Below are 15,735 nucleotides of genomic sequence, written 5' to 3'. Positions count from 1 at the left end.
GTTAATCAGCTTGATTTTTTAAAATATATTTTTATCAGTCTTCTAGAAAGCTAGTAGATCTAAGTTTTGACATAGATTGGGCGAGAAGTATCTTTAAAAAAATCATACAATGTCACTGGAGTAGGTAACTGGTACCTCCTACCCAAAGTAATAAAAGCAATAATAAGAAGTATGGCCACACACAAAAGTTTTTGTCAGCAGAAGCATTGAGAAATCTGTAATGTACTCATGAGGTTCAGAATAAGACATACAGCTGGTAGCCAAGCTCACTTCTCTGATTAAAATCAACCTTGCATGCAGAACACATTAGCTCTGTTTTTTTAAAAACAGGTTTGCTAGTCTTTCAAAAGAGCAGTAAAATATATATATTTTTTTTTAAAGAAAAATCTGTCACTCTTCCAGAAGAACACTAGCCTTACGTTGATGCGTCATGAAGCACCGGTCAAACATGAAGCATGCTAAATATGGCAGCAAAAGAGAGCTAGATGGTTCTCAGCCTCGGATCATGTCACCTCAAACATGGAAAATGTGTTAATGCAGAATATTTGCATGGTAACATTTGTGTCGAGAGAGAAAGAAAAACACGACTTTAAAATCAGAACAGCTAAATATGAATGCTAGCTATCTCCACAGGTGACCAAGAGAAGCATCTTCGTGCTAAATTTCGGAACTTAAGGATGGGTCCTCTCTTGTATGCACCAAAGCAGACTTTTTAGAAATATTTCTAGACTTGTCAAAGTCAATTCTTCCTAAGCTGATGCTCTACAAATATTTGTAGATAGCATGTGGTGATAGCTGACTGGGAAATGATCGAAGTTGTCCGATAAAACAGTTTGAAAAGGGCTGTTATAGGGCTTGTAAATGTAGATCACGAATTCACTGATATTATGAGGAGAGAGGAAGAATGATTTAGAGCTGTACAGGGTGGAAACAAAGAGTCAACTGTTATTGCAAATACAGAAGTGCTGATACAGTGTTCTCACAAATTTAGAACACCTATATATAGAAAGGAACATTTAAAAGGTTATTAACTCCTTTCCTATTCCAGTGAAGATAGCATTTTCTAGAAGCAGGGAAATTCTTTTCATTTATACTTTGGGTCTATTCATGCTTGCAAAGGACAAAATAAAACCTGAAGTATATTATTTTAAAAATCATTAATATAATCCCTTTGCTTTGTTGATTTTGCAAAAGGACTCTAATATTATCAGAATGGAATAGACATCACTTTCGCAGGTTAACCCCTATGCTTCTCTAATGCTTTCATAAACTCTTCCTCTAGATAGAATCTACCCATTTTATACAATGTGACTAGGAAAAGATGCTATAGGTGCCCACTCCTAGAGAGATCCACCAGGTGGAGACCTAGGAAGGGCATTTTCAGTGGTAGCTCCTGATTTTTGCTTACCCCTTGATCTCCAACTAGTTCTCACCCTATCATCGTTTAGGAAACAAACTGAAGCCATCCTCTTCTGTGGGCATTTGGGAACTGATGTGTAATGGAAGATAGCAGCAAATATTTTAACATTTAAATATCAGCCCTTTGAGATAGTCCAGATAGGAAGCCAATGTCATGAGTACTAACATTACCTTTATTACAAAAAGTAAGTATGAAAGCACATTTCTCTCCCCTCATCTTTACAGTCAAAGAAACTAGAGGAAATTTCTTCAGAGTCACTTGTCCTTTCCACATTTCTTCTGTGGGCTTATCTGACTTTTCCCTGGCTTCGGTTCTTCCTTCTCCCATCTTTCAAGGACATTCCCACAGACCATTACATCAATCAATATTAAATTTATGGATGTTTTTAATGTGACTGGTTGTAAGCCACAAATAATCATTCAAATACACAGCGTATTATGATTGATCAATCTCTCTTGTTGCCCATTTTGAGCGAGTCTCTTCTGCTTCACGTTCCCCATAATACTATTAAATTAGAAAGGGCACAATGGATAGGATCTGTATAGTAAAGTTAGATTCTGAGTCTACTTAAGTGTATCGAATCCTGTTCTAGGTGAAAGTGGATAAGATCCAATGCGAACTTAAGGTGAAGTGAATTTGTTTGTGTTCATTGGGGCTCCCTTTCACGTAACAGGTGAACATTAGGACTCCAGCATTACCCAATGGCGTTTCTTTTTCCAAATTTAAGGATGATTGCATTTAACAAAGAAGAATGAAGGATTTTAAGATGGAAACTTCACAATGAACAAGGATCAAGGGTAGAGGGCTGCTATTTAGGGCTGGAGATGAAGAATCCAATGAGGAATCAGGGAAGAAATAAAAGGATTATGGTCATCATATCCAGGGAATTACACTGAGATTACACGGAAAAGTGAGCCAAGTGGGTGGAATAAACACACACACCACAGAGTTACAGGCAGCACAAAGGGAAATAAGAACAGAATTATATATTTACCCACATCCAAACCAAGGTTACTCTTCCTCCCTCTGCCAGGAAAAAAAATCAGTGGTTTGGAATGATGAAACATATTCACTTCAGACTTTAATCCTGCTTTCAATTGATTACAAAAGGGAAAAGCAGTCCAGCAGGAACACAGACTATTACATCGCATTTCCTGCCACGTGATTTTACACAAGAACCTTTCTTCCATCCTATTTTCTTACAAAATCCAGAGTATTCATCATCATAAGGCAGGTCAATACTACAATATGAGTGAACCGAGACACCATCAAAACTAAGGATATGCTTTCTGGAAGTGCACTCACACACTGGCAATCCTCGGGTTATGACGACAATTGAGACCAGGATTGCCATCACTAAGGAATGCAGTCTTAAAGCCTAAAATGTGCTCACCCAAAATATGCAGGTCATTAATTGGGAAGAGGCAGAAGTCCCAGGTAAGCAGCAAGAGCATTTGGCAAAGGGGCTGGAGGAAACTGAGGGATGGCCTGGGAGAGCTGGCAAGAGGCTGTGCATGGACTGGGCAGGACTGGAGGAGATTGGTGCAGGAGGGAGAAAAGGTGAGAGTAACTTACCTGAGTAACCTCTCACTTTCCCTGCTGGCTTTCTCGCTTACTTTGTGAAAAGCCAGCAGGGAAGGTTGCAAATGATGATATGACTCCAGCTCCCTAACTGCAAATGAGACACCCGAACGCCCAAGATTGCAATCACATAACTGTGGGGATGCTGCAATATCAGGAGCTTCAAAGATTGGCTGTACATCCATTTTTTTCAATGGCATCATAACTTTGAACAGTTGCTCAATGAACCGAAATAAGCCAAGGATTACCTGGACAGTATTTTAGTCCAGGTACATAATGGTGTATCCAAGACAGAATATTGAGGAGGAGGAGGAGGAGGAGGAGGAGGAAAAATCTACCATCATTTGCAGCATTTCAAAGGATTTATTAACCATTCTAATCCAAGTCTCTGATCTTGAGAAATCTATCTCCTATCCATATCTTTTGATTATCTATTGAGAAGAGAGTTCCACTGCCTTCATGGGTATTTCAAGTAGGCACCATATGGCAGAAATCACCAACTCTGGAAGCTTGTAGGAACCTTTAAACAGGTACCCAAAGCAATCACAACATGAGTTCAGCAACATAAGAATAAATGAGATATTGGTTTTGGCAAGGGAGGTCCCACCCCTCATTCCAATGACTAGAGAAAAATATCGCCATGATCTAAATGGAGGGAATCCTCCCTTTGCAAAAAAGATCCTTGAGGGAGGAATTCTGCAACCACTTTTCACCACTGTTATTGGTTTTTATTTTTCAAAGCAAATAAAAAAATCCTCCATTCAGTATAAGAGTCATAGGAAAGCACGATAGTTACAAACACCATGTTGGTGTCAGCCTTTTGAGATAAGCCAGGTGTGGGGAAAATCAGTTTTTAGTTGAATGGAATGGGCTAAATCAAACTGATAAGAGTTACAAGGATTTGGGCTTTGAACCATAGCCTGTTATCTTATTCAAACAATTCCCATTGATTTATCCTTAAAGTACTAATGGGAGATGTTTTCCTTTTGGTATCTGGCATTCCCAAAATTGCCTCATCTTGATTTATGGGAGATGCTTTCCTCTCCTTTTATTGCTTTATGCCTACTCTTTGTTTTATTAAACAGGCACAGGAAGTAACTTGCAATCCAGTAGTTATGAATATGCATCATGATTTTATCTGTTGCTTACGCATTACATTTTCTCTCCTTTCTGAGAGGTATAAATAAAAGTGGGTCCCCTTTAGCATCTTTCTCAATATTCTTTAGAGGGAGTGCCACTAAAACATGCTGCTTAATAAACCCTGTAGTGATTCTTGTATTTGCTTTGGGTTTTGTGTTGAAATCCACACAGGTCAGGAGTTAGCTGCCATAAAATTACCGAAACTTTACATGGTTGTTACATGGATAGGATATTAGGATACAGGATATTATAATAGAATCCTGACACCCTGACAGTTTCCCTCTCTTTTTCCTCTTATACTAAAGACAGTCAAGGTGGGAAAATCTGGCATTTTTTCCTCAACCCCTCCTGTTTTTCCAGGTTATGATGTCTTCATAATGGCTGTCACATACCTCTTCAAAGGGTTCTACCACAAAACCGCAGACGACAAAATCGCGGTCGACGAAAGGGCGTTTGTGACGTCATCACAGAGCCAAGGTGGCGCAGTGGTTAAATGCAGCACTGCAGGCTACTGCTAGATCAGCAGGTCAGCGGTTCAAATCTCACCGGCTCAGGGTTGACTCAGCCTTCCATCCTTCCGAGGTGGGTAAAATGAGGACCCAGATTGTTGGGGGCAATATGCTGACTCTCTGTAAACCGCTTAGAGAGGCCTGAAAGGCCTATGAAGCGGTATATAAGTCTACTGCTATTGCTATTGCTATTGCGACGAAAAAGATCGAAAAATGTAAAAATAAAGCTAAAACCTTCCCCTAACCCCCCCAAACCTAACCCCAAACCTAACCCTAAACCTAACCCTAAACCTAACCCTTAACGTAACGAAAAACCTAACGCTAACCCTTAACCTAACGCTAAACGTAACGCTAACGCTCTAACCCTAACCCTAACCCTTAACCTAACCCTAACCCTAACCCTAACCCTTAACCTAACCCTTACCTTTATGTGAATCGGCTTGCTGTAATTTAATTTTTATTTCAATTTTTCGATCTTTTTCGTCGCGTTGTGATGACGTCACATACGTGATTTCGTCGACCGCGCTTTTGTGGAACGCGCTTTTGACGGGTCACGCTTCAAAGCCATCTTAATATTCCTCTACTTCATATTCCTCTTGCTATATTAGCAGTGGTTCCCAAACATTTCCTTCATGTTTAGCAATATATCATAACTGATTTTTTTTCTAAGTTATCATGTAAATCAAGAATCAGAAAGACACTACTAAAGTGCATGGGCAAAGGTCCCACTTCTTAAATAAAATTAAAATTACTTCATTACTTAAAATTTATGTTTTAAAATAGCTAAATTTCATGGCACTTTGATTTTCCCACTGAATATCGTACAAGAATTTTGGTGAAAATCTCATTTTTTGCCCCCAGGGCTTTGAGTGAGATTTCAGAATCTCACAAGATATTGGCCACTGTAATAAACATTTTTATTTTGGCATGTACAGCATAGGTTACCCGCAGTAACTTAGAAGAAATTCAAGGGAAGTATTATGACTTGAAAGGCAATGGCAGAAGTGAGGCTGACTCTGCAAAGTGAGTTTTTAAGCATGTCTACATGTACTACAAATTATATTAGGTTTTCTGAAAAAAAACCAGAACAGAACAGAAAAACCAGGACTAAATGAATGGTTCAGAGAAACTACGAGGGCTGGAGGCAGTGATTAAAGCTAGATGTCAAGGTTCCGACAGATGCCCTAATTAATTCATGAGTCTCGAGGCAAGTTTCAAAAGGAATCCAATGATTTATTAGGAGCAACATGTCGGGCATCTACTCCAGTGAGGTCTCCTCTGGTGCATGTAAGTTACAGCCCAGCTTTGACCTGTTCTCCCCCCCCCCCCCCAGTGGTGGGTTTCAAAAAAATTTGGAACCTCTTCTGTAGGTGTGGCCTGCTTTCCAGGTCCACTGGTGGAACCTCTTCTAACCAGTTCGGTAGATTTGACGAACTGGTTCTACCGAATAGGTGTGAACTGGTAGGAATCCACCTCTGCCCCCCCCCTTTCAGTCTGTATCATAAATCACATTCTCCAATGAGGTACGCCTCACAACCCGGCTTTGGTAAGATTCAAAATTTGAAGAAAGTATGTGTGGAAAGTGTTCCCCCTTGCTTCTAATGGCAACTCGAGAGCAGACTAGAAATGCTTTTGCGAGCTGACACTACAACAATATTTGGTTCCTGACCCATCATTTGGTAAGGATTTCCTGTCATACAACAGGTTTGGATAAACCTACACCAATGGGGACAACTTGATATTCTGATTTTGGACTATTTTGGTTATGCTGGTTGAGGCAGACGGGACAGGAACTCTGAAACTTATAGAAGGCATCAGGTGCCTGGCCCTACCTTGCTTGCAGGAAGCAGGAAGATTACGTGGCTCTTCCTCACTGAATTGAGACATTTTATTCACACAACCAATGCATTTTTTAAAATTTAAATACATCCTGAGCAATTACCCAGTACAATTGATCAGAAACAAAACAAAAGCTCCAAATCCATGATTACCTACTGAAATGAGGTTCTACGTTAGAGAAAGTATGTATTTGCACCTTAGAAGAATTTATGAAAATCACCAGCAAATCATGTTCACTTCCATCCTAACTGTATTGATTAAGAGAGCTCTGTTAAAGTGAGTGCTGATGAAACAGACAAATGTCAGTGCTTGTTCCCAGCACTTGCTCGCTACCTGCCTGGAGGAAATTCTGAAGCAAGATAGAAAGGTAAAATCCTTTTCATTTCATTTAACTTTTCAGAATGTGGGATTCTAAAGCCCATTGTTTCTGAATATGGCCATCCTGGAACCAGGTGGTTCCTTGTTGAGCTACCAATCCTTCATTAATTTGTCTACTAAAAGTTGTTTAAAAGCAGCCAACTGTACTCCAAGAAGATTCTTGATGAAATATTATTTCATCAAGCAATTCATTTTATTTGTAATCTCTGGGTCAGATACTGTTGAGATTTTCAAATACTCGCTATTCTTTAAAAAAACTTTAAAGATTATATAATGAATTATTTATTACTATAGAGTAGAAATTATTTATTACTATAGAGTAGAAATGAAAGGCAAATAAAGTATTTTAGGATTAAGCACATGCAAAACAGAGATTAAGAGACTGTAACCTTGAAAAAAAAATCCTGAAAGTTAAAAGACCTAAAAATTAAAATAATACATCTCAGCTATTACACTTAAGGCTCAAAACCCCATCCTTTCCCCCTAGATACCTTTCATCCCACGGGCAGCAAAATTCCGTCATTCGATTATCACAAATCAGTCCAGTTCCTAAGGGAGCAGCACATTCTGAAGTAAGATCCTATTTAAGAAAGAACAACACAAAAAAGTGGTGCATGCAGGAAAAACATTCTAATCTTAACTGCCCCAATAAGGCCATACCTTGATACTCACTCTCTCTTTCTTGCTCACAGGAGCACAATTAGATACGATATAATATCCTCTATTAGCTCTTCCTAACCTGACACTCTCCAAATATGTTGGACTAAATGCTACGGGGTATATGGGTACAATAGTTTGACAGTTTACACTTTCTGGTAGAGAGAAGTTCCCTGAGGATGGGCTCCAGTCTGATTCCAAAAACTCAGAAGAGTAAACTCTGGTCCCAGTGACCGAGCTAGACTGGATCTTGCAATATTATCCTGGGACACGTATATTTGCCTTCATTCGCAATAGTTTGAATTCAATACGTTCAGGAAAAAGAGAACGTGCCAAATGACAATATAGGAGTAGAAGAGGGTAAATTATTATGATGGATGGTATTATTATGGAAGGTTGCACAGTCAGCATATTTAAGTTTAGACTGGATTTGGCATTTTTTATCCACCTACTGTACGGGTGTCAAACTAGATCGTGTCACGTAACACATTGTGATTTTTTTTTTGCCTTTGTAGAGCCAAGGTGGGCGTGGCCTGCGTGTGATGCATCTGGCCTGTGGGCAACCAGTTTGACAAGACTGACCTACTGAGTCTGTCCCAAAGACATGAGATAGGCAGATGTTATTGCTTCATGGTGTTAAAGGTATCATTGCAGTGATGGTAGAAATGAAGTTATCACGAGTGGCATTTTTAAATAGTTGAGGATCTTTCGTAACTGAATTGCTGAGAGAGGAAAGTACCCCTTAAGTTTTGTTAAGATGAATGGCTAAGTCTTAAAAGAAGCTAGGACTAGGCTAGAGCCGAGGTGGCACAGTGGTTAAATACAGCACTGCAGGCTACTTCAGCTGACTGCAGTTCTGCAGTTCGGCGGTTCAAATCTCACCGGCTCAGGGTTGACTCAGCCTTCCATCCTTCCGAGGTGGGTAAAATGAGGACCCAGATTGTTGTTGGGGGCAATATGCTGACTCTGTAAACCGCTTAGAGAGGGCTGAAAGCCCTATGAAGCAGTATATAAGTCTAACTGCTATTGCTACTGCTATTCCTGCATCTTCCAGTTCTCTCCTAAGAGTGAATGAAGAACTCATAGCTGCTTTTTCAGTCCAGAACTTGGGAATTGAAGGGATCTACCTACCAGTTTCTGCAGGACCAAAGACAAATCCTCGGCATCTTTGTTCATCTTTTTTGCACGTCCTTTCCGCTTGGCCTCTGGAAGCCCTCCCTTCTTGTTAGCCTTTTTCTAGGGAAACCAAGAGAACATTACTTTGATACACTGACCTGCCACAGAAGTAGCAAAGCTCTCCTCTCTTCCATGGGACAGAAAGGGAAGCTAACCATACTCCCAGTGAACTATTGATTCCCACAGTCTCCATCACAACAACTGGTTTACTTTACCAATGGAGCCTGAATGTCCAAAGTAGGCACAGATATGGGATCCAAAACTGAGGCATTTCCCAAATCAGAAGCCATTGAGCTACAATCCTATGGAAGAAAACCAAACACATGTTACAGAAAGTTCCATAACAGACACTAGAGCATGGCTGTAAAAATTGTGGCCCACGGGCTGGATGAGTCATACACTGGCCATGCCCACATCCTGTTTAGTGAAAGGGGTGGGGGGAAGTCCCGATACATCACGTGATGCCACCATGATGACAGAAGTTTGACACTCCTGTGCTAAAGCATTCAATTCTAAAATCACCCTATGTCTAAATATCTTGTTCTATGAAATAATCACCAAGAAAGTAGTTGCTTATGCAGGGGAAAGCTGTCAATGAGTAATTTCTCTTGACCTATGAAGCCCTTGTCAGTTGGTATCTAGTTATATTCAGGGTTACCTACTCTAGTTGGAAATGAATAACAAATAATGTCATCAAGGAAGTAGTTTCTTGCTTCCAGTAATAAAGAGCTGCTGGGGCTAAACATGCTGCTTTTCAGTAGCAATGCTGGTTCTCAGGAACAGCCTTGCAGTGGGAATTAGACTAGTCCTCTCCTTAATTTCATTTTTTTAAAATGAAAACAAACACAAAACTGACTCTTTTGCAAAGTATTCACAACTTAGACCTAACTGTTTATATGTGGCTTAACGCCAGTGTGTACTTTGCCTATCATATCTATTTTGATGTTTTTTTTTAATTTTAGATATTTATAGTTTAGATTCACTGGTGATATTTCAGTTACCTGCATGTGTCATACAAACTTTCAACAGTTTTGTTTGATTTAGTGGGATATAAATATATTATTAATAATGAGGGATTTACTCTTTGTGTTAAGCCATAACACAATTCATTCATTCTAAGCATAGCATGTGATATGAATCCAGCCACTGTGGTTTATAAACCATTGTCTATGGCTTATTATCTGTGCAAAACAGTTATGGTTTATTTAATACACTGTAATTAACAAAATTATGATTGATGAATCCAGCAATACCCGAACTCCTAAGTGTAGGCTTAACAGTTAAAATGCAAACTGTGCCCCTATTTCTACCCAAACATCTGGCTGGAATCAGAACCAAACAATGGTCTTTCTCCCATTGGCATCATCCTCATTCTCTCATTTTCCTCACTAATAACGTTCTTATTTTGCCTTGGAGCCATCAGCTTCATTTTGACAGAACCTTTCTCCAGCTATCAGTATAGGGCAGGGGTCCCCAAACTTGGGAACTTTAAGACTTGTGGACTTCAACTCCCAGAATTCTTCAGCCAGCTGGCTGGAGAATTCTGGGAGTTGAAGTCCACAAGTCTTAAAGTTCTCAAGTTTGAAGACCTCTGGTATAGGGAGACTGCAATTCCACAGGCTTGCCTACCTGACTGTCAAACTGGTTGACCCGAGTGGGATTTACTTCGGGGTAAACCTGGGAGCACCGTCAGAAGCAGATCTGAGGTGGGGGACGGAAACCCAGCCTCTTTACAGGCACACCCCCTGTGCTGCTCACAACCCCTTCTCCGACCCTTCTGATCCCCCCAGATCTTGTTTGCAGAAGGCATGGCAAAGAACAACGCAACCCCGGTAGAAACACGTGCGGTGGACGCTGCCTTTGGAGGAACCCCCCCCCCCCTAATCTGTCCGCCTGTTACCAAGGTGACAAGGACCACACCCACCCACCCACCCTCCAAACCTGCAACTGAAAGGACCACTTCCCCACCCTTGGAAGGGTCCAGTCCACGGCGGCTCGGGAGGGAGGACGCGGCAACCCGCCGCCGCTTCGACTGCGGGCTGCGGTGACCGACTCAAGCTGGAGCCGAAGGCAATCAGGATCTTGCGGGAAGGCAGCAATGTCGGATCGTCCGCAAAAAAAAAGGGGGGGGGGGTTGAAGGAAGGCAGGGCTCGACTTGGGCGGGGCGATCACCACGCTCCTCAGGATCACCTTGCATCCCCCCCCCCAAAAAAAATGTCTCCAACTTACCTGGCGCTAAAGCTGACCGGCCACGCCCTCCCCACGTCCTGAGCCCGGTCTGTCTACCTCTCTCTCTATCTCCTAGGGCGCCGCCTGATGCTGTCACTTCGGCGCCACTCCCCCTCCGCGAGGGAAAGCATTCGCCGCCCTCGGCAGAAAGTGGGCGAGACCATTCCGTTCGGGCCGGGTGGGTGGGTGAACCAACTGGCGCGAACCATTGGGCGGGGCCGCTGGAGAGCGGTCTTTCGGCCAGGATCACAGGAGGGGGGGGGGGTTAGGCGAATCCACTTGTCTTTGGGGCGGGGGGTAGAGAACGGGTTAAAGGAGGTGGAGGCGCATAGGCTCCTGCATTAGCGTCCCTTTTTCTTTGTTTTCCTCAATGTGTGTCGCTCTTCCTCCACTCAGGCACGATTGTGATTCAGGGTTTAATTGAGAAGCGATGAAATACTTCCAAAAACAGCCTTCCAGGCGGGGCAGCCTGGCTGCTTAATTTTTGGCCGTGGGCACACACACACTTGGACTGCTCTGAACATGTGCTCAAATTGTGACATTAGGAACTGCGCTGAGAAGCTGTTAGATGGGAAAGTTTGGGCTGGAGGTGGAACGCAACCACTGAGCATCCCTTTGCTGCAGGGCAAGCTGTTATACATAAACAGGCGACAAACACCACACTCAAGTCGCCCTCAAGTCTTTCCCTAGTTGGGTAATGAAAAATCTGCAACTAAATAAGCTCAGCGAGTAGCAAGGACTCCGCAGTTCAACCCTGAGCTACAGATATTCTCTTATATATTTCATGTATATATGGTAACTACCCACACTTTACACACAGATAGACTGTGGCTTCAATGATTAAGACCCCCCCATCCGCCTCCCTTGATTATTTGCCCAATAAAACATAAAATATTAAAATAATTTAGCCCAGTTTCTCTTACATTAATTTTATTATAGTGTAAGTGTTAATGGACAAAACTTGGGGGGAAATCTGCTTCTGCCTCCCAGCAATTTGTCGCCTTGCAGCAAACAGCAAACAGTACAGACAATATACACATTTCAGTTACATTGCAGACTATACTTGTACAGATGCTGTTAAAATTGATGTGGCTTCCTGGAAGTATACATTATTCTCTGCTGTTTAAAAGAAGATACAATAGCACTGGGCCTCTTCAGACCAAGCATTTATTTTAAAAATCATCTTCATCTCGTTAAGCTGTCTAGAACAATAATAAAGCAGTCTTTAAAAAATAAGCCTAATAATTTGAACATTCTATAGGCATTTATAGTTATTGACTTAACTTCCTTGCAGGAAATAGCAAACAGCCTGATTAGCACAAGAAAGAAAAATCTGCTTCTGCCTCCCAGCACTCCTGGAGCAAACAGCAAGTTGCACTTTCGGTGCTTTCCCAGCAATTTGCCTTGTGGAGCAAACAGCAAGTTTCACTTTCAGTTTAAGATGTCCTCTCGATCATCAGCTATTTCAGGCTGCAGGGATTGCTATAGCTCAGTGATGGCAAACCTTTTTTGGCTCGTGGATCACACCCATAATGGTATGTGTGTTACCCTAGTGCGCATGCACGCACGAACAGAACTCCCCCCTATTTTTAGTGTGCTTTTTTTGCCCTTTGCAGGCTTCAGAGGCTTTATAGGAGCCTGGAGAGGGCGAAAATAGCGCTCCCCCAGGCCCTCTGGAGGCTTCAGGAGCTTCCTTGAACCCTCTGGAGCGTGAAAAACTGGCCCTAAGAGCAAACCAGACTTCTAGGGCCGGTTTTAGTCCTCCAGAGCCTTCAGGGGCCTTTAGGAGGCTTCCCTGAAGGCTCCAGAGGGCTAAAACCAGCCCTACGAGAAAACTGGAAATCACTTCCAGTTTGCGTGTAGCATCGTTTTTTTCCCTCTGGAGCCTTCAGGGAAGCCTCCTGAAGGCCCTTAAACACTCCGGAAGACTAAATCCGGCCCTATGAGCAAACCGGAAATAACATTGTTTTTTGCCCTCCAGAGTCTTCAGGGAAGCCATTGCTGAAAAATAAAAAAAAATTTTTTTGTCAAAAGGTCACCCCAGGACACTGAAACCAGCATAAATACGAATCTGTTGCCAAACCAAATTTTGATCACGTGACCATGAGGATGCTGCAACGGTCGCTAAGTGTGAAAAATGGTCGCAACGGTCGCTAAGTGTGAAAAATGGTCATCAGTCACTTTTTTCAATGCCATTGTAACTTTGGTCACTAAATGTTTTCCCCCTCCTCGAGACTCCTCACTTAGCGACCATCAGAAATACGAATCTGTTGCCAAACATCAACATTTTGATCGCGTAACCATGAGGATGCCACAACGGTCGCTAAGTGTGAAAATGGTCGCTAAGTGTGAAAAATGGTCATCAGTCACTTTTTTCAATGCCATTGTATCTTCCTGATTATTAAAAGTGCAAATTCACTCAGTGTCAATCATGACTCCTGAGTCCATTTCAAAGTATTGTGCATAGAAATTTTTTAAAATGGCTTGTTTCAATTTATTTTGGATAGAATCTTTTTTTAAATAGTCTAAGACAATTTAAAAAAAGAATCAACACAGAATACCACTATTTTAAAAAATCATATGCACAATAAATAAAATATTATTTTAAAATACATTGAGCCTATACTCCTTACAGTAAATGACTCATCTGGAAACAAGCCAATAGCAGTTTTGTGCTTTAAAATTTACAGATTTTCCAAAATCAGCTTAAAGTCCAAATATTTAAAGACCACCCCCCTCAAAGCTATCTTACCAGAGCTTTAAATATCTTCTGGGGAGGCCCTGCTAGTAATCCCATTCATGACAAAGGTAGGGCTTTCTCAGGAGGAAGGTCTCAGCTGGTGCCCATCCTTTGGAAACCTCCTCCAGAGCAGGGAGCCCTAACCTGCTGTCCATTCAGGAAGGCTGTACAAATTATTCTGTCTTCTAGAATCTAGAGCCATTGGGATTTAATATGGTTTTATCACTGGATTTTCTTTTTATTGTTTTTGTGGAATTGTTACAATGATTTTATAATAATATAATTTTATTTGGCATTTTTGTTGCTGTAAACTGCTGAAAGCCCCTGATAGAATACAAATTATTTAATAATAAATTAGGAAATGTGTAGCTGTTTTCTACACATTGGTTTGTTTGAACAGCTGAAATCAAGCCTGTTCACCCAAGGCAATTCTAGAGTAACATGTGCTTCAGGACAACCTCCCTCTTAGACTGCTTTTTAAAAATGAATTATGCCTTGCTTTTCTATATTATCTTCACTGACACTGTTAGTTTTATTGTTTTCTTGAAGAGATATTTTATTATTCTTTTGTAAATCCTTTTGGATTTTTTCATGAAGAATTCCAGTATAAAAATAAAAAAAACAACACCATAGAGTAAGCTATCTTTTTCAAATACACTTGCAGTGGCAACCTATTACATATTACCTGGCAAAAGAAATCAGTGTTTCTTAAAATCTCTCCTTGGAGTCCAGAGGGTCAGACCCAATCAAGGGTACTCAAAATTCAAATTTGCCAGCCTATGTTGAAATCCCATCAAACAATTGTGAGAATCCACAGTAGCAGTGAATACTTAGATTTCAATATTTAATGCAATACATATTGATAAATATAACCCATACAAACAAATACCATTTTGGGATCCTGAGAGAAAATTTTTAAAACAAAGACAGTAATATAGATTCAGGCGGCTAACACATACAACTGTAATGTTTTGAACATATTTTTCTCTCTACACTATACAGCCTTCTGATGCATGAAATGAAACTCTTACTCTTAACTCTATAGGCACACAATCTTTCCAGTAGTTCACATACTAGTTGGTAACATCTTAATTTGAGGCTTGATTGGAACATTATACAGTTATTGAAAGACAGTAAAATGGACATCAACAATCTCACACCCTGCTCAAAGTTGTGACAGCAAGTTTAAATTTTTGACCTTAACTATCAAGAAAAAAAACAATTTTAAAACTGGCATGTCAGTGACTTCTTAAAAGTCAGGATGCCTGGTCAAGATTAAATTGCAGGTAGATTTCTTATCACTTTCTAAAAAGAGAAAAATTCAGAACATAACAAATAAAAGGTTGTGAATTTCACAGATGAGACAGAAAACCACAAATGGGCAAATATGACCTACAAAGGCATGAATCTCCCATATTATGGGAATCCCATAAACCCTGCAGATGTTCATAATGAAATTATATTTAACTATTTGGGACAGAAAGACAACACAGACTATTTTTTTTAAAAATTCACCAATATCACACCATAAGATTCTTTATCTTTTCTTTGCAACAATTCCTAATGGCACAAGAAATCTCCATCAATATCTATCCCCAAGAAGAAAACTGTTCTTTAACAGCAAAATAATGTAGACAAATTACAAACAATAACTCTTTTCAGCTTTATGCACCACCCCAGTAAACACAAATGTTTGATCAGAAAAAATATGTCCAAGATAGGAGCAATAAGCTATACACCATGATTTAGGAGTTTGATTTTTTTCAAAAATAAATGCTAAAATACTAAACTGTATATATGCACATTTAGGTAAATAGTGTTCTGTATACCCTCTCGGAGGCGGCGATGGATCCCAATCACGAACGGACGCTGCCAGCAGATAACTTCCACGCGATTCAGGGGCTTTTGCCAGGCGGCGGGACCCCCGAAAGCGAGAGGAAATTGTCTGCGGGCAGCTGGCAGCGCCCCAACCTCTCCTCCTGCCGCGCGGATCCATTTTGATTCACGAACGGATTCCGCGGCAGTTCAGGGGCTTATGCCGGGCGGCGGGACCCCCGGAAGTGAG

General features: G+C 41.0%; 1 protein-coding gene across 1 annotated transcript in view; it reads right to left on the bottom strand.

Annotated features, from left to right (window-relative positions):
• HDAC6 (histone deacetylase 6) overlaps positions 1 to 8,992 on the bottom strand; it is a 46,638-nt gene extending 37,646 nt beyond the window's left edge. The window contains exons 1-3 of the mRNA XM_087710794.1: positions 8,916 to 8,992; positions 8,656 to 8,760; positions 7,359 to 7,447 (exon numbers count right to left, since the gene is read on the bottom strand). Of these exons, the coding sequence (XP_087566920.1) occupies positions 7,359 to 7,447; positions 8,656 to 8,760; positions 8,916 to 8,990 (269 nt within the window). The 5' untranslated portion in view covers positions 8,991 to 8,992. The remainder of the gene's footprint in view (positions 1 to 7,358; positions 7,448 to 8,655; positions 8,761 to 8,915) is intronic.
• Positions 8,993 to 15,735: the final 6,743 nt, after the last annotated feature.

The sequence above is a fragment of the Thamnophis sirtalis genome, unplaced genomic scaffold (genome assembly GCF_051295495.1).
Source record: "Thamnophis sirtalis isolate CommonGarterSnake01/CBP01778 unplaced genomic scaffold, rThaSir2_p1.2 scaffold_3, whole genome shotgun sequence".
In the NCBI taxonomy this organism is placed as follows: Eukaryota; Metazoa; Chordata; class Lepidosauria; order Squamata; family Natricidae; genus Thamnophis; species Thamnophis sirtalis.
Note: the sequence above shows the minus strand (reverse complement) of the source record. Positions and strands in the feature narration are given on the sequence as shown.